The 26,148-nt window shown below is 41.3% G+C and overlaps 1 protein-coding gene across 1 annotated transcript in view; it reads left to right on the forward strand.

Moving 5' to 3' along the window:
• Nucleotides 1-26,148, forward strand: part of CDC73 (cell division cycle 73) — a 112,583-nt gene that overhangs the window by 3,556 nt on the left and 82,879 nt on the right. The window contains exons 2-7 of the mRNA XM_081012230.1: nucleotides 3,593-3,698; nucleotides 7,403-7,472; nucleotides 8,202-8,264; nucleotides 8,352-8,404; nucleotides 10,275-10,363; nucleotides 14,195-14,411. Of these exons, the coding sequence (XP_080868356.1) occupies nucleotides 3,593-3,698; nucleotides 7,403-7,472; nucleotides 8,202-8,264; nucleotides 8,352-8,404; nucleotides 10,275-10,363; nucleotides 14,195-14,411 (598 nt within the window). The remainder of the gene's footprint in view (nucleotides 1-3,592; nucleotides 3,699-7,402; nucleotides 7,473-8,201; nucleotides 8,265-8,351; nucleotides 8,405-10,274; nucleotides 10,364-14,194; nucleotides 14,412-26,148) is intronic.

Raw genomic sequence — 26,148 nt, forward strand, 5'->3', positions numbered from 1 at the left:
TGGTGTAGCTAAACCTGTTAACTAAAACTGGCCCAGTTTTTGACTTGGCTGTGAACTGACTAGGAGATGATTGCACACCAGAGGGTTTAGAGCTGCTATCAATTTTAAAATGCCAATACTGCCTTTCTTACTTGGGGAAAATAGTAAGAGCCATCAATGTTGTTATAATTAAAACACTTGCACAAAATGGTGATGAAGCACCTATACAGAAATACAAATTTACAAGATAGCAAGTTATACACTGCACAGGCTCCCCAGACCATGTTGCCTGAACCAGAGATGGAAATATAGTGAGGGTGGAGAGTTTGCCTCTATGGAGTGAGGATGGGTACTAAAGAACTAGGCAAGTTACAGTTGGGGCATAAGTGCAGCAGGAGGGGAAGCTCAAATTCTCTGCACTCACTGCTCAGAGCAGAGTCAAAATAGACACTTAGGTTTGGGATATGTGCAGGTGAACCTAGGTTTTTTTGGGGGGTGTAACAGTATTGTACAGATACAGACTCGAGGGATACATGATTGATGTCATATCACTGTTCACCTCACATTCTGTGGTAAACCCAGATTTTCTGATTACTGTCCAAGGACCCATTTTCTAATTGGTGTTTGCATATTCAGTCGGAGATCCAGAGGAAACTTTGAAGTCCTTGCTTTATGCTGAGAGGCAAACAACAGCACTTTCTGGGTGCTGTTCAAGGCTGCATGGGGGAGGAAAAGCAAAGCAAACCTTGATTATGTACATGGTATTCCCATGTGCCAGATGTGTTGGATTACAACTATACTGAACAAATATAGCAGCCGAGTTTCTATGGTGTGCCACAAAAGGCAAGCACACAAGGATACCTGTCTTCAAGTTAAACTCACTACGTACAACAGTAGATTATAAGCCCGTCAATTTACAACATTTTTGGTGAGTTTTTAAAAAGTGTGACTACTTTTGTGTTCTTTGCTTTTATTCTGAAGGTTATCTAGTTTAGGGCATATTGATTGCTCCTCTCCAGTTTGGTTGCCCTTCAGGCAAGGAATCTTTAAAATAAAAATAAAAATGCATGTGTTCCAGGTGTCCAGAAAACGAACGAATGAAAAGTGTTAGGATGGCAAACTTGAGGGCCACATAGAAGAAATATTTGGCAATGCTTGGAGTCAGACTGCATGCTACAGTGTAATCTTTAGTCTTGACATTTAAAAATAATGGGATGAATTAGAAGAGACAATAGGGGGGTGAGTTAACCCTTCCCTAGCCTTCTACTTTTCCGCTTCCCTGCCCTCTGTCACAGCTGCATTTATCCCTACTGGAATTTCAGACCTATGTTTACCTTGCAGCCCTTTTGGTGTTGGGAAGAGTTACTGGAGGAAATATTTCAGTGGGAATAGCCAGTTGATAAAGGAGTTAGGCACAAGCTTCTTTCTTACACCATATTTTATTGTGCATCTTGCATTTCTGAGGATGCCTTGCACTGGAGAAGCTCTCATTGGTCTAACATTACTTATGTCTGCTTTATAACATATGATTTGACCCCTATTACCATCTTTTAGTTTAAGGTAGGGGACGCAGGTGGCGCTGTGGGTAAAACCGCAGTGCCTAGGACTTGCCGATCGTATGGTCGGTGGTTCGAATCCCCGTGGCGGGGTGAGCTCCCGTCTTTCGGTCCCAGCTCCTGCCCACCTAGCCGTTCGAAAGCACCCCTAAGTGCAAGTAGATAAATAGGTACCGCTTTATAGCGGGAAGGTAAACGGCGTTTCCGTGTGCTGCGCTGGTGCTGGCTCGCCAGAGCAGCTTCGTCACGCTAGCCACGTGACCCGGAAGTGTCTGCGGACAGCGCTGGCCCCCGGCCTCTTAAGTGAGATGGGCGCACAACCCTAGAGTCGGACACGACTGGCCCGTACGGGCAGGGGTACCTTTACCTTTACCTTTAATTATCACTTTGCATATTTATAGGCACCAAATATGCAGAATTTGTCTGTGAAATGCTACACTTATTCTAACATATTTTTCTGTGGTTTGAGTCAGCTTTTAAAAAGTCTTAATATTAATGAGAAATGTAAAAATTTTTTCACTTCCAGTACTTTTGCAGTTGTTGCTAGAATTCATCAAGTACATACTTCAGCAGAAGGAAAGTTGTTAAATAAAATAAAAACAGTTTTCTGACACACCTGCAATGTTCATGTCTTGTCCAGGCTATCAAATCTTTATGTAGCACTTTTCATTATTAAAGGTGGTTAAAAGATCTGTGTGGGACATCTTAAGAAGTTGCCTCTCTCCTATTAATTTTATCTTAGAACTCTGTTTTCCCCTTTTCATTTCCTTCCTTCCTTCCTGGGTGGGGTGTGTGGGTGTGAGAGAGTTCTGACCTATACATGCACTTTTGCTAAATTGATCACACCTAATCTGTTTTGTGGACATCAGCTGCAGTGCTGAAACTGCTTTGTGACAGAGTCGTATCTGGTCCAAATTTATATTTTCTCACTAGAGTAATTAGTTACATTGACTTTACTTGATACCCTGTATAGGGAAACAAAAATAAATTTAATAAGACCATTGTCTTCAGGTACATCTTTAAAAAATGTCAGGAACCCATTTCTGCACAGCAAAGTACTCAGACCTCTGCCAGTGTAATATGATACCTTAATAGGAACAATTCTGGTTGTAGCATAGCAACAGTGGTGAGCAGATAGCTTGCAGTAGCAATGTACAACTGGTGGCCCTGCTGCTCAAACCTACCTTTTAAGGGCTTTCCATCTGGTCCTCAGATATGCACCTCGACCTTCTATACAGGCCAACCCAAGCAAAAAACCTTTAATCTCTCTCTGTTCACACTTGTGGGTGATACAAAGGGTTTGGCAAAGTCATTATTGTGCTATGTAGTTTCACTGTCTTTCCATGGCACGGGCAAAGGGATTTTGAACTTTTACTTCCTACTGTGAACAAGTGTATCTATCAAAATTATCTTAAGCGCCACAGTTTCTGTATTTTCCTGTATTTTGGCCCAAGTACAAAATATACATTAAGCTACAGAAGAGCCCTTTGGTTGTGCCTTGGCTTATGCAGGAGTAAGTCAGTGGGTGAAGACATTGTTGCTGACCCTTCCATCTTTTTTTTTTTTAATGGAACCTGTTAAAGTATTCCTTGTTAGTTGAGCATTTATTTTTTAATATATTTCCCTTCAAGCTGCCACTGCTTGATTTGGCAGCTGTGCTTGCCCCTTCATAGTGTGCCATCATGAATTATATAAATACCCAATTTTATGTTAACCTCTTTGGGACGATTGCCCTTAATAGAAACAACCTGACTGAAAAGGTCTGTATGCCGTGTGTCTTTTGAAAGGTGGGAAGAGAACAATTCAAATATTATGGTGCCTTTCCCTTCGAATTTGTCAAACTTGGCTTAAGTGAGCAGGGTGGGGGAAGGCAGAGTGAGGAAGCAGTAAGCCAAGCTGATCGGTGGCATTTGCATGAGTTATTTGCCAGACAGTTTTGATATACTGTACAAGTTTGTTGTTTTGTCATGCTTCCAGCTTTTTATGAAGAGAACCATTGGTGGGATATATTCTCTCCAAATATTTCCTAAACCATCCTTGCTTTCTATCCATTACAGGACGGGAAAGGAAGGCCAGCCAAGAGAGTACTACACTTTGGATTCCATTTTATTCCTGTTGAATAATGTGCATCTTTCACATCCTGTTTATGTCCGCCGTGCTGCGGTAAGTAGATCCCTCAGAATAGGAGCCTAATGTTGGTTGATGTTGTTTCTAACCTGCCTGTTGGTCAACTGAACATTTGTAGAATAGGAGGGTATGAACTGCTGTGCTAATAATAATAATAATAATAATTCAGCAATCGGAAATCATAATCTTGCAATGCCTTATTTAAATGGGGTACATTTTAATCAATGCCCTTAATTTTTTTGGCAGGAACTAAAAAACGTAACAAAATTGCAACTGGAAAAAACCAAAATTTTACAGGTAGAGGCAGTAGTAGCTGTGATAAGTGTAATTCAGTCCCCCGACCAGAGGTTCTGTAATAGTATTGTTTCACATATTTATGCCTTTAAAAATAACTTTTTGTGTTGCTAAATTATATTGCAGTGTCTTGCTGCTTCAGTTTCAGAAATGCACTCACCCTGCCCTTTCCTAGAGTAAACTGTGTGTGTTTGGGTGTGGGTGTGTTTGTCATTATGGTATGTATTTTTGTGTTTTTATATTGTAAACTACCCTGTGATCTTTGTAGGAAGCGCAGTATAGAAATCTTCACAATAGTAATGATGACAATGATAATAAAGCTCCCTTCTTGAACAGTTTGTCAGAACTATGTTAACCATGCTTGAGGTTAACTAGGATTTCCCTTAACTGAGGACCTGAAAGTTGAGATCCTGCGAAATTGAGATCCCGTGTTAAATGAAATCCTGGTAGGTCTTAATTGCAGTGAGCATTTCCTCTGAGGAAGAGCTATGACCTACCTGTTCATAAATTGCTAATGGTGTCTAGAAGGAAGCCAGCATTATTTCTTCAGAGTAACAACATTATGTTTGTAAAGCACACCCATGTTGCTGTTTCATTTGCTGCTTGCCTTTTTTATTGTGTTCTCTCCTTTCAAACACGGTGCATTTCTCAAGAAGCTGATTTCATCAGTGTCGTTAAGAGTGCCATGTGGTTTTGGCACAAACCTTTGATCCAGAGCTAGGGATGGATGAGTCTGTCAATTTTGGTTTCTCTTTTTTCCAATCCCAAATTCACTTCACCTGACTTCTGCATTAGTTGGCAATTTTATTTTATTTATTTTTTAAAAACCCATAGGTGTTTTCATGTTCATTTCTCCTAATATATGCCTTTTTCAAGTGTGATTTAAGTAGACCCACATTAAAATGCAAACTTGAACACCACCACCCCAATCCAGAATTGAAAATATTTCAAATTTCTATTTTCAGGAACCTAGGAAACTAGACTGTGCTGCATATATATATATATATATATATATATATATATATATATATAAACTAGCATTAGATATACCTGCTATTTTGGCCTTACTTACAGGAGTGGAAGCAACCTGATCATCACTCTTTGTAGTTGTAATTTTAGATAATGGCAAGTATAATTGAGCTGCCCCTATTCCGTGGAACAAAAGCCAATCACTTTGTATTGTGATGCTGCTTGCACTTCCCTGCCATAATAGCTATTTTAGCCTTATGGGCTGTAATCTTACATACTGGTGTCTTACATTTGACTATTTTCCTGCTTGACCTGTGCTTTTGTTGCCTTATGCTTTTTTTTTTTTTTTTTTTTTTTAAAGAAAGATTGCTTCAGAATAAGTGTGCACAGATACACTCCCAAGTTCTTCACACTTGTGGCAAAACATCTCTTAGAAACTATAACTTTTCTCTACAAGTTCAGAGAAATGTGCAGAGCTATCAACTACTGATGACCAAAAAAACAACAACCCCACCTGAGTATCAGCATCACTAAAATAGTGAGGGAAAGTGCACATAGACTTTGTGACTTCATGTATATTTTGGTATTGACAGCTGAAGCTAATGGAATATCTTTAAAGTCTTGTTTCAGAACTATTACTAAGCTTCTTATATCTTAATTACATCCCAGTCCTACTTACTTGAAAGGAAATGTCACTGAGCTCAGTGAGATCTAGTTGGAATTAAATGTAGGTTTTCAGCCTTAGCAGAAGAAACCACATCATTCTACAGTGACTTAATATTAATTCTAATATTGTATTTATTTAAAACTTTATAGACTGCTCACCCTATAACAGGTAAAATAGCAATTAACTTCTACAGTATGATCAGCAGACAGTAATTAAAAGGCTTGAGGAAATAGTCTTAAGCATTCATTTGAAAGAGTGGATTGCTGGAGCGTGCCTTATCGTGATCGGTAACAGATTTTAATGTGCTAGTATTATTGGTAATAAATAATTCTGCATTTATTATTACCTGCCCCAAGGCATTTGACAGGCAAAGACTAGAAATCCAGATGAATCCTAATCTGAATTTGAAGGATGGTGATTGATCATAATGTTATTTTTGTTATGTGGTAGGTTACTGTTCACATTTTACAGATAGGAAGTTGATCAGCGAGTGAGTTATACTAAGACATTCTGCAAGTTTGTGGCTGATCTGGGTTTTGAAACCAGCCCCCCAGTTTTTGAGTCACTGGCTAATGTTAAATCATTAGCCATAATGTTCTAGTCATTGCTGCGATCTACTACTTCTGAATTTAACACTTGTAAGCTTCCTCCCCTCCTGCCGTGTACTATGAAAAGCTTTAACTGGCCATGTAGCTGTTGCTCCATCCCCTACTTTACAGAAAAGTATAAATATTGATAAAATTAGTAATCAGATCCTTCCCGTGTGTGGCAGATTAAATGAAAAGGCCTTTAAGTAGAGCGAGATAAAATAATTTATGAGGGAAAGGGCCTGAGGGCATCTTTCCCCACGTGAAGTGCTAACATTGCAGTCTATCTAACCATGCTAAAATGACAGCAGGTTCCAAACAAGTGTCATAATAGCTTTCCTTGCATGGCTCTGATCAAAGTATATATTGCACGCATATTTGTATAATAAAGCTCCACCAGCAGCTACTTCCGTACAAAGAAGAAAGTGGGTGGCATTTAGAAGTGAATTATCTCTTGCCACTTTTCCTCTCCAGCTTTGCCTCTGAACCAGCAGCTCTTCCTTCCCTACCTGAGCATTTGCAGGTGCATATTCAAAAGAGGCGGGTTAAGCAGTCCCCGCTCCCCCCCCCCAATACACTTCAATTTGCCTTTTTCCAAAAGTTGCTTTCCTTGGAAGAAGCAGATACATTTAATAACATAGCACCCAAGCCACCACTGTTTGCCATGTAACACTGAACGCTACTGTGTTAATAGCGCTGGCGGAAGACACAGTCCAGCTGCAGTGCAATAATTGTTGATACTTCTGCAACTGGTGGAAGCAGAACAATTTGTAATCCCATGAAGCCCTATTCCCTCACTGGGAGCAGCTGAAGCTATTTTGACTTGTCACAGTTATGCAGTAACTAGGCGCTTGGTGCAGGCATGGCTGGTACTTCCTTGGACTTTTAGTGGATTCTATTTTTCAAATCAAATGTTTTATTAACAATTGGTCTGTTGCTTTAATCTGTTTTCAGTCTATTATAAATTATGAAGCAGTGCTCTCCTAGTGGATCGGATTGCACTCGACCAACCATGCTAATATTCTGTTCAGGTGTGGTTATTATTAGCATTTTCAAATCCTGGGGGAAACCCTGCCGTGTGGCATTTTATTGAGAAGCAGCTGTATTTGATGTTCCAATTAACATTTGAGATAGGCTTCACACCAATCTGTCGACTTCGGGTTTGTTTTGAAGCAAACACATGTATGTTGCTGTGTCTCAAGGCCGTATTTTCATTCTTTTAGACTGAAAACATTCCTGTCGTAAGAAGACCTGACAGAAAGGATCTGCTTGCATACCTAAATGGGGAAACATGTGAGTTAAAAGTTATTTAACTGTTTCATGTTTTCACTAATCTGTTTTTCCTCCTTGGTCTAAAAATACAGGCTGTAGCCACTGCTGCTGTGATGTTTGTGTAATGGGACTTCTCTTTCTCTGCTCTCCTTAGTTCACCCTCAAAATCTTCTCCAGAGGGTTGGGGGACCCTCTTGAGCAGATCTGGGGAGCACGAAGGGGCTTCGGGGGAGGAAAGGAAGGAGAAGTCCCACTGTATAAGGAGAACTCTGCACAACATTGGATGCAGCCCATTTCTGGGAAGTGAAGGGTGATGATCTTGGATTTCATCAGATGTTTGGAGGCCTGGTACCTCTTTCCAAAATGAATCTGGAGCTTAATTAGTTAACCAGATAAGCTAAAATGAAGTCTAGATCATGTTGTAAATAGGGTGTGTGTGTGTGTGTGTGTGTGTGTTTACAAAAAGAGAATGATTGGTTGCCTGACTCTCTTGGAAATAAGCAGCACAAAGACCTGAATAAAACTGTTGTCATGAGTGTCAACCAAAATCACCAAATAGGGAGCTGTCAGTGAAATTCTTATTGGGGGATGCTGCTCACATTAGTTACTTTCTGACCAACCAAAGTTGCAGCAAGCAAAGACATTTCTTGTCCATTTTAGCATGGCATGGTTACTTTTGGGGCTTGTCTATTTTATGTTTGTATATCTTAAAAGCATTCATGATTTATTCATCTTATTGTATATTTTTAGCAACATCATCGAGCATAGACAGGAGTGCACCGCTTGAAATAGGTCTTCAACGATCTACTCAAGGTATAATTTAGTTCTCAAGTATTACAACTGCACACTTTTTGAAGGGCTGCCTCATTCATGTATGTTAATTGCCTCTTTTTCTTGTAGTTAAAAGAGCAGCTGATGAAATACTAGCAGAAGCAAAGAAACCAAGAATAGAGGTAACCTAGTAATATTTTTTCTGAAAGGTTTGTGGGACAAAGTGGGTTTACTTTATATGGCTTCAAAACAATTCAGAGAAGAGCCTGTGTCCTTGTACTGTACAGTGGTACCTCAGGTTAAGTACTTAATTTGTTCCGGAGGTCTGTACTTAACCTGAAACTGTTCTTAACCTGAAGCACCACTTTAGCTAATGTGGCCTCCTGCTGCTGCCGCGCCGCCGGAGCACGATTTCTGTTCTCATCCTGAAGCAAAGTTCTTAACCCGAGGTAATATTTCTGGGTTAGCGGAGTCTGTAACCTGAAGCGTATGTAACCCGAGGTACCACTGTATTCTCATAATGCTTCCCACTGGTATTTATGATAGTTTGAAGGACTGAGTCCTTGTGGTCTCTGAGTTAAGGACTCTAAATAACCAAACTTAGAATGTAAAAAAATTGTTCAGGGTAATGCAAATGGCTTGCGCTAACTTTCAGCTTTTTGATTTGCTTTTATGGATGGCTGATCCCATCCTATATTAGAAACAAGCTGCTTTTGGAACTATCCTCAGTTTTTGAAAGCACAGTGGTGCCTCGCAAGACAAAATTAATTCGTTCCGCGAGTTTTGTCGTCTTGCGATTTTTTTCGTCTTGCGAAACATGGTGTCGGGAAAGTTTTGGAAAAGCTTCAAAAATCACCAAAGTCTTTAAAAACCTCAAAAAAGGCTACCACACCGCGTTCTATGAGTTGCTCCTCGAAGTCAAGTCGCAACTGTATTAACGGTGTTAAGAAAAAGGAAACAAACTTGCAAGACGTTTCCGTCTTGCGAAGCAAGCCCATAGGGAAAATCGTCTTGCGAGTTTTTTGTCTTGCGAGGCATTCGTCTTGCGAGGTACCACTGCAGTTTTTACCACACAGCATTGGGGTGAAGAGGAACTACTGATTTAAAGAAAAAGCAAGCTCAAAGCTCACATAAACTTACAGGACTTGTTTCACAATACTCTTTGTGATCATATTTAGTATTTGGGAGAGCTCAGTGGAGAACTCTCTCCGGTAGTTTGTGAAAGGTGAAGCATGAACTATAAGCCATGTTATGGAAGAAATAATTGGTAAACACCATTCCAAACAGGTTTTTTTTGGTGTGTAGGGTTATAGCTTGGACATTAAACTGATTTTTTAAAAAATAATTGAATAGGTAACATAAAACTGGCTGGCAAATCTATACTGTTGGGGAATAGGGCTGGACAATACCTTGCTTTCAACAGTGGGCTTTGCCACCAGCTAAACATCGCAATATACTCATATATTGCAATTTCTGAAATAAGGATGGAGCTATGGCTGTTGGCTGGCTTCACGGTTTTTCCTGCATTGGGATTTTTGCCAGTACCTGCTCTTGTGATTTGCTGCCCCCCTGCACGAGGCAGAGGACAGCTGAGCTGGCAGAGTTAACAGCGGCTGCTGGAATTGAGGGAAGCATTACCTGGCTTCACAGTTCCCCTACATTGTGATTTTTGCATTGCACGCACGCACGCATGCACAAACACACATACAAAATCATTCGTAATATATTGTCAGGTCAAAAATTATGAAACTGATATCGCGATATGGACTTCAAACCAGTTTTGGATGATACATTGATATATACCCCAGCCCTACTGAGGAACAGCAGTGAACAGACATGCCACGGACAACCAGTGCAACTGTACAGGCTTTATCTAAACTCCCTGATTTCAGTGGTTTGTGGACTTGGACTCCTTGTGGCTTTTGGGGCTGACTAAACGTTTCAGTTTGCTAAGGGGTAGCTTTGGGTGCCTGTGCTGTAGTTTCTCTGACACTTGGCTTATCCTTGTAGGAAGCAAAAAAATATTCTTAAAAACACTGCTCTTATTCCTAGGATGAGGAGTGTGTGCGGCTTGACAAAGAGCGACTCGCAGCTCGACTGGAGGGCCACAAAGAAGGCATTGTGCAGACGGAGCAGATCAGGCAAGTCTTGCTTTGTTTCTGATAACTGCTAATTCAAGAATTGTGATAATGCTCTCGACATGTAGGCCTTTCTAAAATGTGACACAGCAAAAGTGGCCAACCATTGAAAAAACGTTATCTGCGGTGTAATTGCAGGGACAATGTGAGATTTGTTGCTAACTTTTTCATCCAATATTGTTAATTGGGAAATGGAAATATTCAAGAGAAGTAGTCAGTGTTTAATGGTATCTTGTAGAAAAGGCACATGGACTTAAAATGTAGTGCATCTTCCGTATGAAGAGAGAGCCTATCATTCTTGGTGTTCCTGCTACTGGCTATGCAGCCTGATCTTAATCACGTTTACTCCAGTGTTGTAAATCCCACAGAATTCAGTGGGACTCATTTTTAAGTAAATAACGTCGAGCTGCAGCCTGACACCTGGAAAACTGGAGAATTGCTGCTCACCTCTGGGCTTCTTGGCTTCATTCCTACACCTATAAAATGGAGCCAAGGAGATTTAGGATTTTAAAGCTGGTGAATTGTTTGTGCTGTTTACGAAAGAAAAGCTCAGTATTTTGAGATTAGAAAGAGTCTATGGGTTCCTAGTTAATTCATGTAACTCAAAGTTTGACCACAGTACAGAGTTTTTAGGTATAAGGACTTAATTTAGCTTATCCAAGAGTCCATGTATCCCATATAGGAAAGCACCAGACAGGAGAGGTAAATTTCCCAATCCGTCTCAGTGGATTCTGTGATACTATGTGCATGTGGGCACATGGAGCTAAGGGCAGAAGATTTGCAAACATACATCTTTTTTCCTAAAGCTATATTCTTCACCTACACATTAATTGCAAAACACATGATAGTAGTAAGAAGTACGCTGCCTTTTTTGTATAAGAAGCTCATAAAAATTGCTTAAGAAATTGCTGTTTCCTGTTTCTCGGGCAGAGGGAGAAGTGTTGCATGCAGAGCTGGGTGAAATCAACAGTTTTCCAGCAAAAAGGAGGAAGTATTCTTTCACATTTGTGTGTGAGAGAGACTTATTTACAGTTAAACATTGCTTCAGGTATAATTTTAAATTGCAATTCAATTTGTATTGAAGAAAATACTCGTTTAGCAATTGTTCTGAGGTCAGGGATCAGATCATTGAACCTGTCATTTGAAATCCAAGAGCTGTGAAAGTCCAGAAAGGTCAAGGTCATTTTGTCTAGCACTAAGGCAGCAGAGTACAGGACGCGGGTGGCGCTGTGGGTAAAACCTCAGCGCCTAGGACTTGCCGATCGCATGGTCGGCGGTTCGAATCCCCGCGGTGGGGTGCGCTCCCGTCGTTTGGTCCCAGCGCCTGCCAACCTAGCAGTTCGAAAGCACCTCCGGGTGCAAGTAGATAAATAGGGACCGCTTACCAGCGGGAAGGTAAACGGCGTTCCGTGTGCTGCGCTGGCTCGCCAGATGCAGCTTGTCATGCTGGCCACGTGACCCGGAAGTGTCTGTGGACAGCGCTGGCTCTCGGCCTATAGAGTGAGATGAGCGCACAACGCTAGAGTCTGGCAAGACTGGCCCGTACGGGCAGGGGTACCTTTACCTTTACCTTTACCTTTACCTAAGGCAGCAGCACCAGTCTTAAGACTGTGGAAAAGGACAACTATTTGTACTGTGTTTCTGGTTTTTCTTAGGATTGTATGGGAACCCCCCCCCCCCCCAAGTTTTCCACTTGACAAGGGAAACTCAGAGAAACCACACATAATGTGAAACATGAGCTTACTGTTGCATGCAAATACATACATTGGCTGTGTTTGAATGTAACAATAAGTGCCATGTCATTTAAACCATGGTTTGTTGAACAAGCCAGGATTCAGCTCACAGACATTCAAACAAACCATAGTCTGTTTCAGCTAATGTTGGCCTGTTGTCTGTCTTCTCTCTCTCGCGAACCCATGCTACCCACAGCCTCTCTCAGCTGCTATGGTGAAGTCATCTGCACAGTGCACAGAACTGCCAAGCATTATTGCTTCACCATTACCATTGGCAAGAAACACTAATGCTTTCCTCCAAGAGTATCAGTCACTTTTGCCACAACTTTAAGAAAAAAAAAGTCCTACAGTATTTCTTGCTTCCCTCTTTCCCTTGTAGGCTTATTAGCCCACTTTGTTAATCATTTCCTTCCAGTCTACCTTAACTAGTGTATTTCCTATTGTGGCCAATCCTGAAATAAGAAACCTTTTCCCCAGTACTAATATTTTACCGTGGCGCAAGCACAATAATGGGTACAGTGGTACCTTTGTTTAAGAACAGCTTAGTTTATGAACAACTTGGATTAAGAATGCTGCAAACCTGGAAGTAGGTGTTTTGGTTTGTGAACTTTGCCTTGGAAGCAGAACATGTTTCACTTCCTGTTGAGTGTGTTCCATTTGTAAATTGAGTCCCCCGCTGCTATGGGAAAACACGCCTTGGTTTAAGAACTCTTTGGTTTAAGAGCGGACTTCCAGAACAGATTAAGTTGGTAAACCAAGATACCACTGTATTAGCGATGACTTGAACCCTTAGGACTTAAAAGGAAGCTGTTGCAGAAACAGAGTTTAGTGGCAAGTGGTGGTGGTTTTAGGTCACACTGTGCTAATCGCATCTGATCCTCTGCTAATATAAGAAAGAGTGCTTAGGCATGGATAAAAGTTCCTGTGTCCATGAAAAGAAAAACCCTCACAAGAGCTTGCCAGTGGAGAGGTGTGTGAGGTACAGCCAGCTATGCAAAGTAATATTTGTGAGCTTTCTGTAAGTACCAAGCCTGGTGGGGCTTGCTGAATGCACCAACCAGCTGATCAGCATTTCTAGCAAGCCTGCTTTGGGCAGGAATTGGCTGCTGTACAGATGAGGAACTCCAGAGTGTAGCCAATCCCACTGGGACTTTATGTCACTACCAGTCAGCTGACTTGTGTTGACAGGAAGCATCACTTTCCAACAATTGGGAGCACACTTTTAGGCTTCTGATTGTTCCTTTGCTGCTGTATTTTACCTGCCCCACAACTGATGTCTCATGGGATGTCAGGTGTGGGGCAAATGTGTGGTTTGGTGATAATGGCCTTGTGGGCAAATTGGGCTTCAACTGAGGCCTCATTTGGCCCAGTTGCTGGAAGTTCTCACTCTCTGTCTCCTCCACACACCCCACACCCCATGAGCTTAAGGACACAGCATAAAAAGAAAGATGATTGGGAGAGACAAGTAAAAAAGGAAGTTTAGGCACTCATTTTTTGTTACAACTATCAACTGGAGTGGAAAGAGTTTTAAGGAGAAGAGGACCCAAAAAATGCTGGTCTCTCATATTATCCACATACAGTGGTACCTCGGGTTACAGATGCTTCAGGTTACAGACTCCGCTAACCCAGAAATAGTACCTCGGGTTAAGAACTTTGCTTCAGTATGAGAACAGAAATCATGCTCTGGTGGCACGGCGACAGCAGGAGGCCCCATTAGCTAAAGTGGTGCTTCAGGTTAAGAACAGTTTCAGGGTTAAGAACGGACCTCCAGAACGAATTAAGTTCTTAACCCAAGGTACCACTGTAGTCTTAATGCTCACATACATAGTTCTAATCTGTAGCTTAGTGTTATGTCTGAATCAGATAACAGTGTCTGGAAGGAAGGAAAGAACGAACGAAAGAAAGCCAAACTTGGCCCTGGGGCTGTAAATTAGTTTTATCTCAAATCTCTCAATATTGATACTTTTGAGATTTTTACAGTAAAACCGTAAGACCATGATTTATTGAGCTTGAAGATTTATGTGGTTTATCACTGGGACATTCATTTTATACCGTTGTTGGTATAAAATGCTGGTTTGTAACTCTGCTCAATCTTTTCTAGATCCTTGTCCGAAGCCATGTCTGTGGAAAAAATCGCTGCTATCAAAGCCAAAATCATGGCCAAGAAGAGGTCCACAATTAAGACTGATTTGGATGATGACATAACTGCTCTTAAACAGCGAAGTTTCGTTGATGCGGAAGTTGATGTAACTAGAGACATTGTCAGCAGGGAAAGGGTATGGAGGACTAGAACGACCATTTTACAAAGCACAGGCAAGGTAAGGACTTAGCATATTTGTGTCCCATCAACTGACAGATGATTCTATGTCTGCCTTTGATGCTCAGGAAGAACAAGGGTCATTTTAGAGTTTGAACGTAGTAGTGGAAATACATGTGTGTGTACACATAGCAGACCAGTCCTATGCGTGTTTTCTCAGACGTGTGCAACTACTGTATGTTCACTTGTACTTTCTCCACATAAACATGCATATGGCTGCAGCGTAAGAACTGTCAATATATACCTCTGGAAATTGCTTGTTTCTCAATCATTTCTCAGTCTCAATCATAGTTGAACCGTGATTTGGTTATTATCGTATGCATTTATTCATATCCTAACACTCTTCAGAAGACGCTTTTTTAGCTTTTTGGTCTTGCTTAACGTCATAAAATGACACCCAGAGTCTATAAAGTATGAAAAGCCCTAAATGTTTTATCTTGTCCTGCTCCTACAGCTGTTATCTCTTCTAGTTCAGTAAGGTACCAATGTTTTGCATGGTAAGTCTTAGGCCAGTACAACCCCTCCTCCTCCAGTCTGATTTGGGACTGGATTCAGTGATTCGGATCAGCCCTGAACTGGGACGATCTGGGCACAACCCACAAATCCTTAAAAAAGAAAAAAAGAAAAATTGGTGTTTCATATACCATTCCATATCTAAGAAATAAATGGGGGGAAATACAAAGATCACAAAAACCTCTGAAATAGAAAAGAAATAAAAATTTTAAGATTGCAAAAAATAAACTGAAAACCAAAAAGTATTCCTCCTCCGACTTCCCATCCTCTCCTTCCATGGTTCCTTTTCTCTGTTCTTTTTCTTGCATTTTTTTGGTTCACCCCATCTATCGCAACTACAGTGGTACCTCTAGTTACGAACTTAATTTGTTCCGGAGGTCCGTTCTTAACCTGAAACTGTTCTTAACTAGATGCGTGCACATGATTTCCGTTCTCATCCTGGGGCAAAGTTCTCAACTTGAGGTAATTCTTCCAGGTTAGCAGAGTTTGTAACCTGAAGCGTTTGTAACCTGAAACGTTTGTAACTCGAGGTACCACTGTAGTCATACACATTCGTTTTTTTCTTACCATGCTGAAAAGCTTACCATCCTGCTAGGTTAATTGTTTGTTCATAATACTTTTTCATATATTCAAAAAAAAATTCCAGTCCTCCTTATATTTTTTGTCATTTTGATTTCTTATTCTAGTGGTCATCCCTTCTAACTCTGCATATTCTAACAGTTTAACATGCCATACCTTTGTTGGGATCTTGTCTGTTTTCCATTTTGGGGCTAGTAATACACATGCAGCTGTTGTCGCATAGAGGAACACTTCTGTTGTGATTAACCCCAGCAGCTATGCTTCTGGATTTTTAGAGAAGGGTTTTTTAAACACTTTTTTTTAGGTCATTATGGATCATTTCCCAGTATTTTTAAATTATACTACATGCCCACCACACGTGGTAAAATGATCCCTCTGCTGTCTTACATTTCCAGCAATTGCCCGTTGATGACCCACAAATCCCGATCACAGTGCAAGAGGGAAAAAAATCAGAAATTCCATTCACTTGCATTGGAAAGCCAAAATGGCTATATTTTGCCCCCCCATAGGTGCATGAAATTTAGAGATATGGTAATTCATCAATAAGGGATTAACACTTCAAAGTTTCAGATGCTGGCGTAAACATGATTAAGATCAGACTTCACAGCCAGCAGCAGAAACGCCATGCTATTTATTTATATGGCATGTGCACTATATTTTATGTTCACGGACCTTTTCTACAAGGTATCATTAACTACTGACAATTTCTTTTGTCTATATCTATATTCCTGTTAACAGTATGTTATGAAAAACGAATTTCACACTGTCCCTGAAAGTACATTTCAGACTACACTGAGTTCACGGTTTTCAAGAGTTGGCCATTTTTTTGCCAGTACATGTCTCAAAATTACATAGAAAATGTATGATGTGTTTTACAAAAGCCTGACGACAACAACAATACCTTCTCTGTGATCTGAACTGAAAATGCTTGTTCCAAACTGTGACTCAGTGGAGGTGTGGTGACATGACATAGGCCTGGCACATACCTGTTGGAAAGGTTGCAGAGGAAGAATCTCTGCCAAGTGTTTTAGAAGAGTGGTTACTTGACTTGCCCATTTGTCTCAATGTGCAAACAAATATGCATATGTTGAATTTTGATGATTGTAGGTGCAGAAAGAATAAAGCAGGACGTTGGTTTTATGTAACACTGGAACCAGGATTTCATAGATTTGGTCATGAAGTTCCAGATGCTTGCTTCTTTGTCTCATCTTGAGCGTGATTTCTCCCTTGTTGGGAATTGTATGAGTTTGGTTTTGTTTGCCTCTGATTTTAAAATAAAGCTTCTAAACTGACTATGTTCTTGAAGGTAAATATTAAGACTCTACTACCTGTAGTGATGGGACGCGGGTAGCGCTGTGGGTTAAACCACAGAGTCTAGGACTTGCCAATCAGAAGGTCAGCGGTTCGAATCCCCGCAATGGGGTGAGCTCCTGTTGCTAGGTCCCAGCTCCTTCCCACCTAGCAGTTCGAAAGCACGTCAAAGTGCAAGTAGATAAATAGCTACCGCTCCGGTGGGAAGGTAAATGGCGTTTCCGTGCGCTGCTCTGGTTCTCCAGAAGCGACTAAGTCATGCTGGCCACATGACCCGGAAGCTGTACGCCAGCTCCCTCGGCCAATAAAGCGAGATGAGCGCCGCAACCCCAGAGTCGGTCACGACTGGACCAAATGGTCAGAGGTCCATTTACCTTTACCTGCAGTGATGCAGCATTGGCTTTCAAACAGTGCAAACAGAGTGATATTCTTTTTTAACAACAAGAACAACAGTGTTGTTGTTAAAAAAGAATGTCATTCTATTTGCACTGTTTGAAAGCCAGTCTGAACACTGGGGAAATCTCTGGGGTACTAGTGCTGTGTCTGTGAGATGTGGCTTTGAATTTAAATGCCAGTATGCTGTAGTGATTAGAGTGTCAGCTTAGGAACAGAGAGACCAGGGTTCAAATCCGCACACAGCCATGAAGCTCACTTGGTGACCTAGGGACAGTCACTGCCTCTCAGCCTAACCTACCTCTGGGAATTAAATGTGGAAGTGGGGGGGGGGGCATGTATGCTATGTTGAGCTCCTTGAAGAAAAGGTGGAATATAATTGCAATAATAAAAGAAAATGAATCTTTTAGTACATATTTAGATTAGTACATATGAAGCTGCGGTTTTGCTAGGATCTATGACATTGAAGTCTTGCCACTCTAATCACTGTATTGAAAACAAAATGTATGCCAAAGAGCAAGCTATGCTGCTCATGCCAGGCCACAGGAGTTTGAAATATTGACATGTTGGTTCAGATATCCTGGCAGCAATGTCTACAATTTAAATACCATGTTCTGAAGAAGGAATGTTGCAGGGTCCTTGATATAATTCTCAGTATTGGCTACCTAAATATTCTGTTTTTGGTAGATGTGTAATTTACCTTAAACTAAGACAGCTGTGGTCTAAACCACAGAGCCTAGGGCTTGCCGATCAGAAGGTCAGCGGTTCGAATCTCCACGACGGGGTGAGCTTCTGTTGCTCGGTCCCAGCTCCTGGCAACCTAGCAGTTCGAAAGCACGTCAAAGTGCAAGTAGAAAAATAAGTACCGCTTCGGTGGGAAGGTAAACAGTGTTTCCCTGCGCTGCTCTGGTTCGCCAGAAGCGGCTTAGTCATGCTGGCCACATGGCCCAGAAGCTGTACGCTGGCTCCCTCGGCCAGTAAAGCGAGATGAGCGCCGCAACCCCAGAGTCATCTGTGACTGGACCGAACGGTCAGGGCTACCTTTACCTTTACCTTTAAGACTTAAAGCATGGGAGAGTTGAAGTTGGATCAGGACCAACTGATAAATCAGTCTGGTTTGTAGATCATTGGACACTGTTCTTAACTGGTTTTTCATGATAGCAACAGAAGGATGCTCTTCCCTCTTAATTTAGACTTGACCTGTGGAAGATCCATGGTTTTTGATTTGGAAAGTAAGTTCCCTCACCATCTCCGCTAGTTGTTATTCTGTGCTACTTTGCCCCGAGCCACCTATTTTCTACTTGGTGGACTCTTGTTCCAGTAAAAAGAAAATTCTATAAAGCTGAAGTCTGCCCACCCCTAACTTAAACTGTTAGTAGAACAAGATGTTTTAAATGTTTGGGGCAAAGGTTTTGAAAGTAAGCTGAAATTGCTTTGCACAAAATGTACCAGTACATGGTAGGTTGCCTGCCATGTGTCCCTTATTTGGTAACATCTAGTGACAGGCTCATCAAATGATGAGAATGTGCACTGAAATACTGCTATAATGATGGACTACAAGTTGGGAAGTGTTGGGCGCTGCTTGCGTCAGTATATCCACATTATTTCTGACAAATATTATGGTGGCGTCTTATAGCAGGAATATATCATAAGCAGTCCTGAGGAAGGGGCAAAGCAGGACAGGTTTTTTGTGGGTAAGCCAGTGAAGTGAGGAATCACATTATGATATGGGCAACCATAGGCATAGTTAATGTTAAGCACGAATGAACTGCATGCTGGTGATCACTTCTCAATTGTGAGTGGCAGTGGTTGCTGCTCATGGTTTAGTGAAAGACAAACCGTAAGTTGGGTTCAGCTGGCATAACAAGCAAAAAGTGGGGATATTTGAGCAAGGTGTGTTTACACCCTCAAATTACTTAGAATTTGGAAGCTATAAAGCTGCTAATGTATGAAATATATTTGCAGAGAAAAATTAAAAATGATCAGCACTGTATTATGTGTTGCTCTTTTCCTTTTCTTTTTGTATTGTTGCTTTTCCTCTTTCTATTACTAGCCTTTGCTCCTAATTCCATTATTGAATATTTGGGCCTTCAGGTATTAGTAGGGGTATACACACGTTATTCATGGCTCTCTAGGGCAGTTCCCTTTAGAATTTGATCATTGTAGCTTTATCCAAATTCTTACCCTTGAATACTAGATTTCATTCTTTTCATTTGTTAACTGGAACATTTCAGATGACCTCTAACGCACTCGCAACATTTTCTTTCTCGTGTCAGTAAGCTTAACCTTGTTTCGCTGCAGTGCCTGACAGTCAGTTAGTTTGATCAAAGAGAACTTCATTCTCAAAGCAGTCTCTGTAGTAGCTAATAATGCAAGAATTCTGAATTCTCAAAAGGCCGCCCTTATAGTGAAGGTGCTGGGTTGCCTTTTAAGATGCTGAGGGTTTTTTTTTCAAATCCACTTTGTAGGTCTGCATCTCAAAGCTCTAAGGAATACAAAAGAAGAATCCCCTTTCTTCTCCTCACAGACAGTTTTCTGAATGAGCACTAGATGGTGGTCTTGTTCCACACATGATAAAATTAGTCGCTTGATGGAGTCTGGGAACCAAAGGAATCAATGTGCACTTGGAGCTCTAAGAATGATTTTTCCTGCTGTGAGCTCATTCCAGTGACAAATTTCAATAATGTTAACATGTCCAACATTTTGAGTTAGGAGTCTCATGCATGTTTAGATCGAGGCAATCTGACGACCAGGGGAAAAAATTCAATTTAAATCATTGCTATAAATTAAGTTTTCCAATCAGTATATATCCTGAATAAAGTACATGAATTAGTTGCTTAAGCAATGAAAGCATATTGGTATGACACTAAATAGTCTTTATTTCACCTAGGAGTCCACGGATTCTGACTACTAGTACTAACCAGCTTGTGGTCCTCAAGCAATTTAATATTTACATTTCAAAACAGGTATCTGTTTCACCAGGCTATGAATAACTCAACCTTTATTTAGGTCATGGGTTTTGAGGCTTTGCCCAACCCAGATAATTTTGGACTACAACTCCCATCATTTCTTGCCATTGGCCACGCTGATTGGGAATGCTGGGAATTGAAGGCCAACATCATTTTGAGAGGCATAGATTAGGTAAAGGTAAAGGGACCCCTGATCATTAGATCCAGTCGTGGCTGACTCTAGGGTTGCGGCGCTCATCTCGCTTTATTGGCCGAGGGAGCCGGCTTACAGCTTCCGGGTCATGTGGCCAGCATGACTAAGCCGCTTCTGGCGAACCAGAGCAGTGCACGGAAACGCCTTTTACCTTCCCACCGGAGCGGTACCTATTTATCTACTTGCACTTTGACGTGCTTTCGAACTGCTAGGTTGGCAGGAGCAGGGACCGAGCAACGGGAGCTAACCCTGTGGCGGGGATTCGAACCGCCGACCTTCTGATCGGCAAGTCCTAGGCTCTGTGGTTTAACCCACAGCGCCACCCATGTCCCAGGCATAGATTACCCATCCCTGATTAGATTTATGAGTACATGAAGTGACTTTATCAAGATTTTAAGAAGCAGTAACCTTTTGGCATCTTGAAGACTGAACATTTTAAAGGAAAAAAATGGTGTCATATATTGTAGTAGATCAAATACGTAACGAACAGAAAATTCTTAATCCTGTTTGTAGAATATGTCACACTTTAAAGAAATATAATCTGAATCCTGTATGTAGGGAGGGGAGTAATTTATGTTTATATTTATACCTTAAGCAATAATACTTTTGCAATACTGTTTAGTATGGAAAATAAATAATTAAAACATTAAACAATTTTTAAAAACACATTGAACATAATAAATCAGGTTTGGGTTTGTTTTTTTTAAAAAAGACTGAATTCTGAGCTTTAGAAAGTTAAATATATTTTTCAACTGTACAGTGCATGTTTAGCAAATGAGTTTGCCCATAGGCTTGATTGCAGAAGTGATAAAGACCAATGGGGGATTTGTATGGCAAAATTTGGTTGGTATTCTGGAACAGCAGAAGTGCTGGATGGGGTTATAAAGTAAAGGACCCCTGGACGGTTAAGTCCAGTCAAAGGCGACTATGGGGTTGTGGTGCTCATCTCGCTTTCAGGCCGGGGGAGCTGGCGCTTGTCCACAGACAGCTTTCTGGGTCATGTGGCCAGCATGACTAAACTGCTTCTGGCACAATGGGACACCGTGACAGAGCACACAGAAATCCTGTTTACCTTCCTGCTACAGCACTACCTATTTATCTACTTGCACTGGTGTGCTTTTGAACTGTTAGGTTGGCAGGAGCTGGGACAGAGCAATGGGAGCTCACTCCATCACGGGGATTCAAACCACTGACCTTGCAGTCGGCAAGCCCAAGAGGCTCAGTGGTTTGGACCACAGCGCCACCTGTGTCCTGGATGGGAGTAACAGATTGCAGCTCTTGCTCTTGTCCTCCCCACTTCAAGTGGCATAGGGAGCCCGAAGTGTCCAGCTTTGGTGGCCTAGCTGTTGAAAATACACTTCAGCCTCTCCCTTGCAACACACGATTGTGCCCTTGCACACAGTTTGGAAGTCAGTGTACTGAACTATTTCGTGTGAGTTGCTACGCTGCCACCATCTGTTGCCACGTATGTGTGTACTTACTGAGCATCACTTCATTCTAGGTCTAATTGTCTGGAGCAGATGCTTATTTGTTGCACGTAAATGTGCCCAGGCATAACAGATGGACATTTGGTGTGTGTGTGTGTGTGTGTGTGTGTGTGTGTGATGCTACTACAATACTGTATTCAGCTGAAGAAATGCAAATAGGAGCTTCTCAGCCTACAGGCAATGGAGCACATGTTGGCCTGCCAAGAACCTCTCAAACCACGCAAAGCTTGAGCCTCCTTATTCCAAGCCACTTACATATTCTGTGACTTCAGCCAAAGATCTTCCCCCTCCTGCACAGTTACTAGTTGTTGCTGAAGATGCCATCTGACTGTAAGGCCATAAGTATTGGAAATTGCAGTTTGTGGGAAAGTGGGTGGAAAAATAAAATTCGATATAGCTTAAAGCAGGTTCATGGTAAGAGAACTTGTTTAGCAATAATAATAATAGTAATAATAATAATAATAATAATAATTTATTATTTATACCCCGCCCATCTGGCTGACTCTCCCGTCACTATGGGCAGCTCCCAATCAAGTGTTAAAAACAATACAGCGTTAAATATTAAAAACTTCCCTGAACAGGGCTGCCTTCAGATGTCTTTTAAAGATAGGATAGCTGCTTATTTCCTTCACATCTGAAGGGAGAGTGTTCCACAGGGTGGGCGCCACTACCGAGAAGGCCCTCTGTTTGGTTCCCTGTAACCTCACTTCTCGCAATGAGCAACTCATCAGACTTCATTTTAAAGCAGTGCTAAACAGATTATTTGGAAATAAACTGGGCAGGAGTGATTCTCCTGGTCATATGAAAGGAGTGGAGGAGGAGCTGGATGCTGTGCTCAACTTTGCTAAAGTTAATACAAATCATGCTAAACTATTGCTTAGGGTTACATACGGATGAGCACATGCTCCCAGTTCTGTTGAAGTAATTTCCACCTCTAGTTGAACCTGTTTACAGTACAGAAATAATATCCTAATACAGTAGGTTGCCTTAAGCAGGTACAGTGGTACCTCGGGTTACATAGGCTTCAGGTTACATACGCTTCAGGTTGCAGACTCTGCTAACCCAGAAATAGTACCTTGGGTTAAGAACTTTGCTTCAGGATGAGAACAGAAATCGTGCTCCGGCAGCGTGGCGGTAGCGGGAGGCCCCATTAGCTAAAGTGGTGCTTCGGGTTAAGAACAGTTTCAGGTTAAGAACGGACCTCCGGAACGAATTAAGTACTTAACCTGAGGTACCACTGTATTGAGGGGGCAAAGCACAAATAAAATAATTCTCTAAACCCTTGAGTTAAAAAGCATTTTGCTCATTTTAAAAGAAAACACTAGAAAATTTCAAAAAAGGGCTAAAAAATACACCATTTCCCCATTTCTCTTGCCCATCTCATTAGCTCCACTGCAGTTAATGTCGGTGCCAAAAGTTGCTTACCCGTGATTGAAGTAGAAGAGCAAATCTTCTTCAGGGAGGAATCTGAGTGTGCATTCCCAAGGGCTGGCTCTTTGTTTGCTAACTGCAGTAAGCAAGGGAGCTAGCATTATATCTGCACTGGATCTTCTATAAAAAAATACAGTTCACTTACAGTCTTTTAAACTGAACTGTCCATTTAAACTTGAACTGTCCGTTCATTCCTATATCATTAATTCCAGCTGCTTCTGAAGATGACTTTATGCAGCAGACTTGAATGAGATGGTCAGGTTTTTTTGGGGGTTTTTTTTAATGGAATGGAATTACTACCGCAAGGGGCCCTGGGTTACTCTCGTGTAGTTTTAAAACACACATCAACGTGCAAGACAGGCACATTACTGAGTATGTAGCACACTTAGAACTTTGCAGCTTGTGTCTGTTTTTGATGCTTTAATGTTTCCATACTTAATAGGAGAGAACCATTTTGCATTATAAATGTTTTGCAGGGAGCTCTGCTACTGAATACATTCATTATTACTTAGAATTATCGGTAATGGAGGACATCTGTTGTGTACATATGCCATTCAGTATGAAGTGCATCTTGAGAGTTGATGTAAATTTGTTAAATATGTGCCCTTTTAAATATGACTGATATTAGCATTATATGCTGCTTTTAAACAGCCTAATATGGTTTACTTATGCTGCCTCATGCTGAGCTCCTTTTAATGGGGTTAACATAGTAATTTTCTTGGTTTGAAAGGCCTATATTATGTTTTTCTTGCTTCTTACACATTTGTGCACATCCCGAGTTGTCATTTGTCTAGTGTACCTAGCTTTTTATGCTTTAAGGCAAGATCCAATATTAGTCATGTTTGGAGTAGACCCATCGAAATCAACTTACCTAAGTAATTTACAACTAGATTACCAGATTACTAGTATTTTTGCCCTCCATCCTGGTTTATGTGCAAGTGCTGTAGTGTTTTCTTTACAATGCAAGGGCACCAATCATTTAGCTGCAAGTGTTGCCTTACTATATTCTCTACCCTCCTCTTATGCTGCCAGATGGTCAGGATATAGTTTAGTTACAGAACATTTAAATTTTAAAATCTCTTAAATATATATTCTAGTGGAAACTCCCTTTTTTGGACGCTCTTGCCTTAATTGTTGGCCACCCAGACTCTGTACGAGAAAGAGCTGTTGATATTCCTGATGGTGGAGAGTAAAGCTTCCAGAAAAAAATGTACAGTGGTACCTCTCCGGAGCCCTGTTCGCATCCTGAAGTAAACGTAACACGCATCTGTGCGTGCACAGGTCGCGTTTCGCCGCTTCCACGCATGCGCGTGACGTCATTTTGAGCGTCTGCACATGTGCGAGCAGCGAAACCCAGAAGTAACGTGCTCCGTTACTTCTGGGTCGCTGCGGAGCGCAACCCGAAAATACTTAACCTGAAGCTACTTCAACCCGAGGTATGACTGTATTCTGTCCAATTTTCAAATCTTTAATGGAGTTTGAATCAGAGCCCGAGATTTCAGAGCCATGGAGCATTTGAGTAAGCCCTTTGGTACCAACTATCTTTAGGGATAGTTCAGTCAGCTGATCTTCCTTTTGGTAATAGGATTTCATCAGTTCCCCTATGGTTTTCTGTGCTTTGACTTTCACTGTCTCCATATGGCACTTCCACAAGAGGATTTCATTAAAGAGTGCACCCATATATCTAAATGAGTGAGTTTGTTCTATGGCCTCCTGATCCAAGCATCATCTCTACGTAGGTCTGTGTCTGCCAAAAATCATAATGTTGGTCTTAAGAGTAATTTGTAGCTAGGCTTTCCTGTTTACAGTATGTGCTAAACACCTCCAAGAGATTTTTGAGGAAAGAGAGGGGTACTAAATAATCTGCATACATCAAGATTGAGATCTTTCTGTCTCTAATTACTGGAGAAGGGAAGTTTGCATTGGCTAAATAGGCACCAAATCATTAATATAAAAGTTAAAAAGAGTGGGAGCCAGAATGCAATCTCACTTTACTCCTAGTGACGTTTTAAAATCACCAACCATACCACCCTTTAAACCTACTCTGAGCCTCATTTCTGCATAGCCGTATACTTCGTGGATCAATAGCGGAAGTCTGCCTTTGATATTGGCAATTTGAAATTTCTCCCATCTGTTTTGATAAATAGAGTCAAATCCCGCAGAAAGATCAATAAAGGCTACATATGGATTTTTCTTAATGTTCTAGGATATATTTTTATAATATGGTTCATAGTAATACATTGATCAATGGATAGGTAAGGTAAAGACTCCAGGACAGTTAAGTCCAGTCAAAGGCAACTATGGGGTTGCGGCGCTCATCTCGCTTTCAGGCTGTGGGAGTTGGCGTTTGTCCACAGACAGCTTTCCAGGTCATATGGCAGGCATGACTAAACCGCTTCTGGTGCAATGGAACAGCGTGACAGAAACCAGAGCGCACAGAAACTCCGTTTACCTTCCTGCCACAGTGGTACCTATTTATCTACTTGCACTGGTATACTTTCAATCTGCAAGGTTGGCAGAAGCTGGGGCAGAGCAACGGGAGCTCACCCCATTGCATGGATTCAAAATGCTGACCTTCTGATTGGCAAGCTCAAGAGCCTCAGTGGTTTAGACCACAGCGCCACCTGTGTCCCTGTATCAATGAGTATACGAGAGTATTACATGTAATGCAGTGTGGGAAGCCCTGCCCTTTGGAATTCCATACCAGTAGAAGTTCAATAGGGACCACTTTTGCCTTCTTTCTGATGTCTTCTGAAAACTGTACTGTAGGCAGTCTGTCACAATTTGTATTACTCTTTTTAACCGATCAGTATCTACTGATGTTTTATTGATATTTTATTGATAAATATGGGATGACTTCAT

The sequence above is a fragment of the Podarcis pityusensis genome (assembly GCF_964106645.2).
Source record: "Podarcis pityusensis genome assembly, chromosome: 6".
Lineage (NCBI taxonomy): Eukaryota > Metazoa > Chordata > Lepidosauria > Squamata > Lacertidae > Podarcis > Podarcis pityusensis.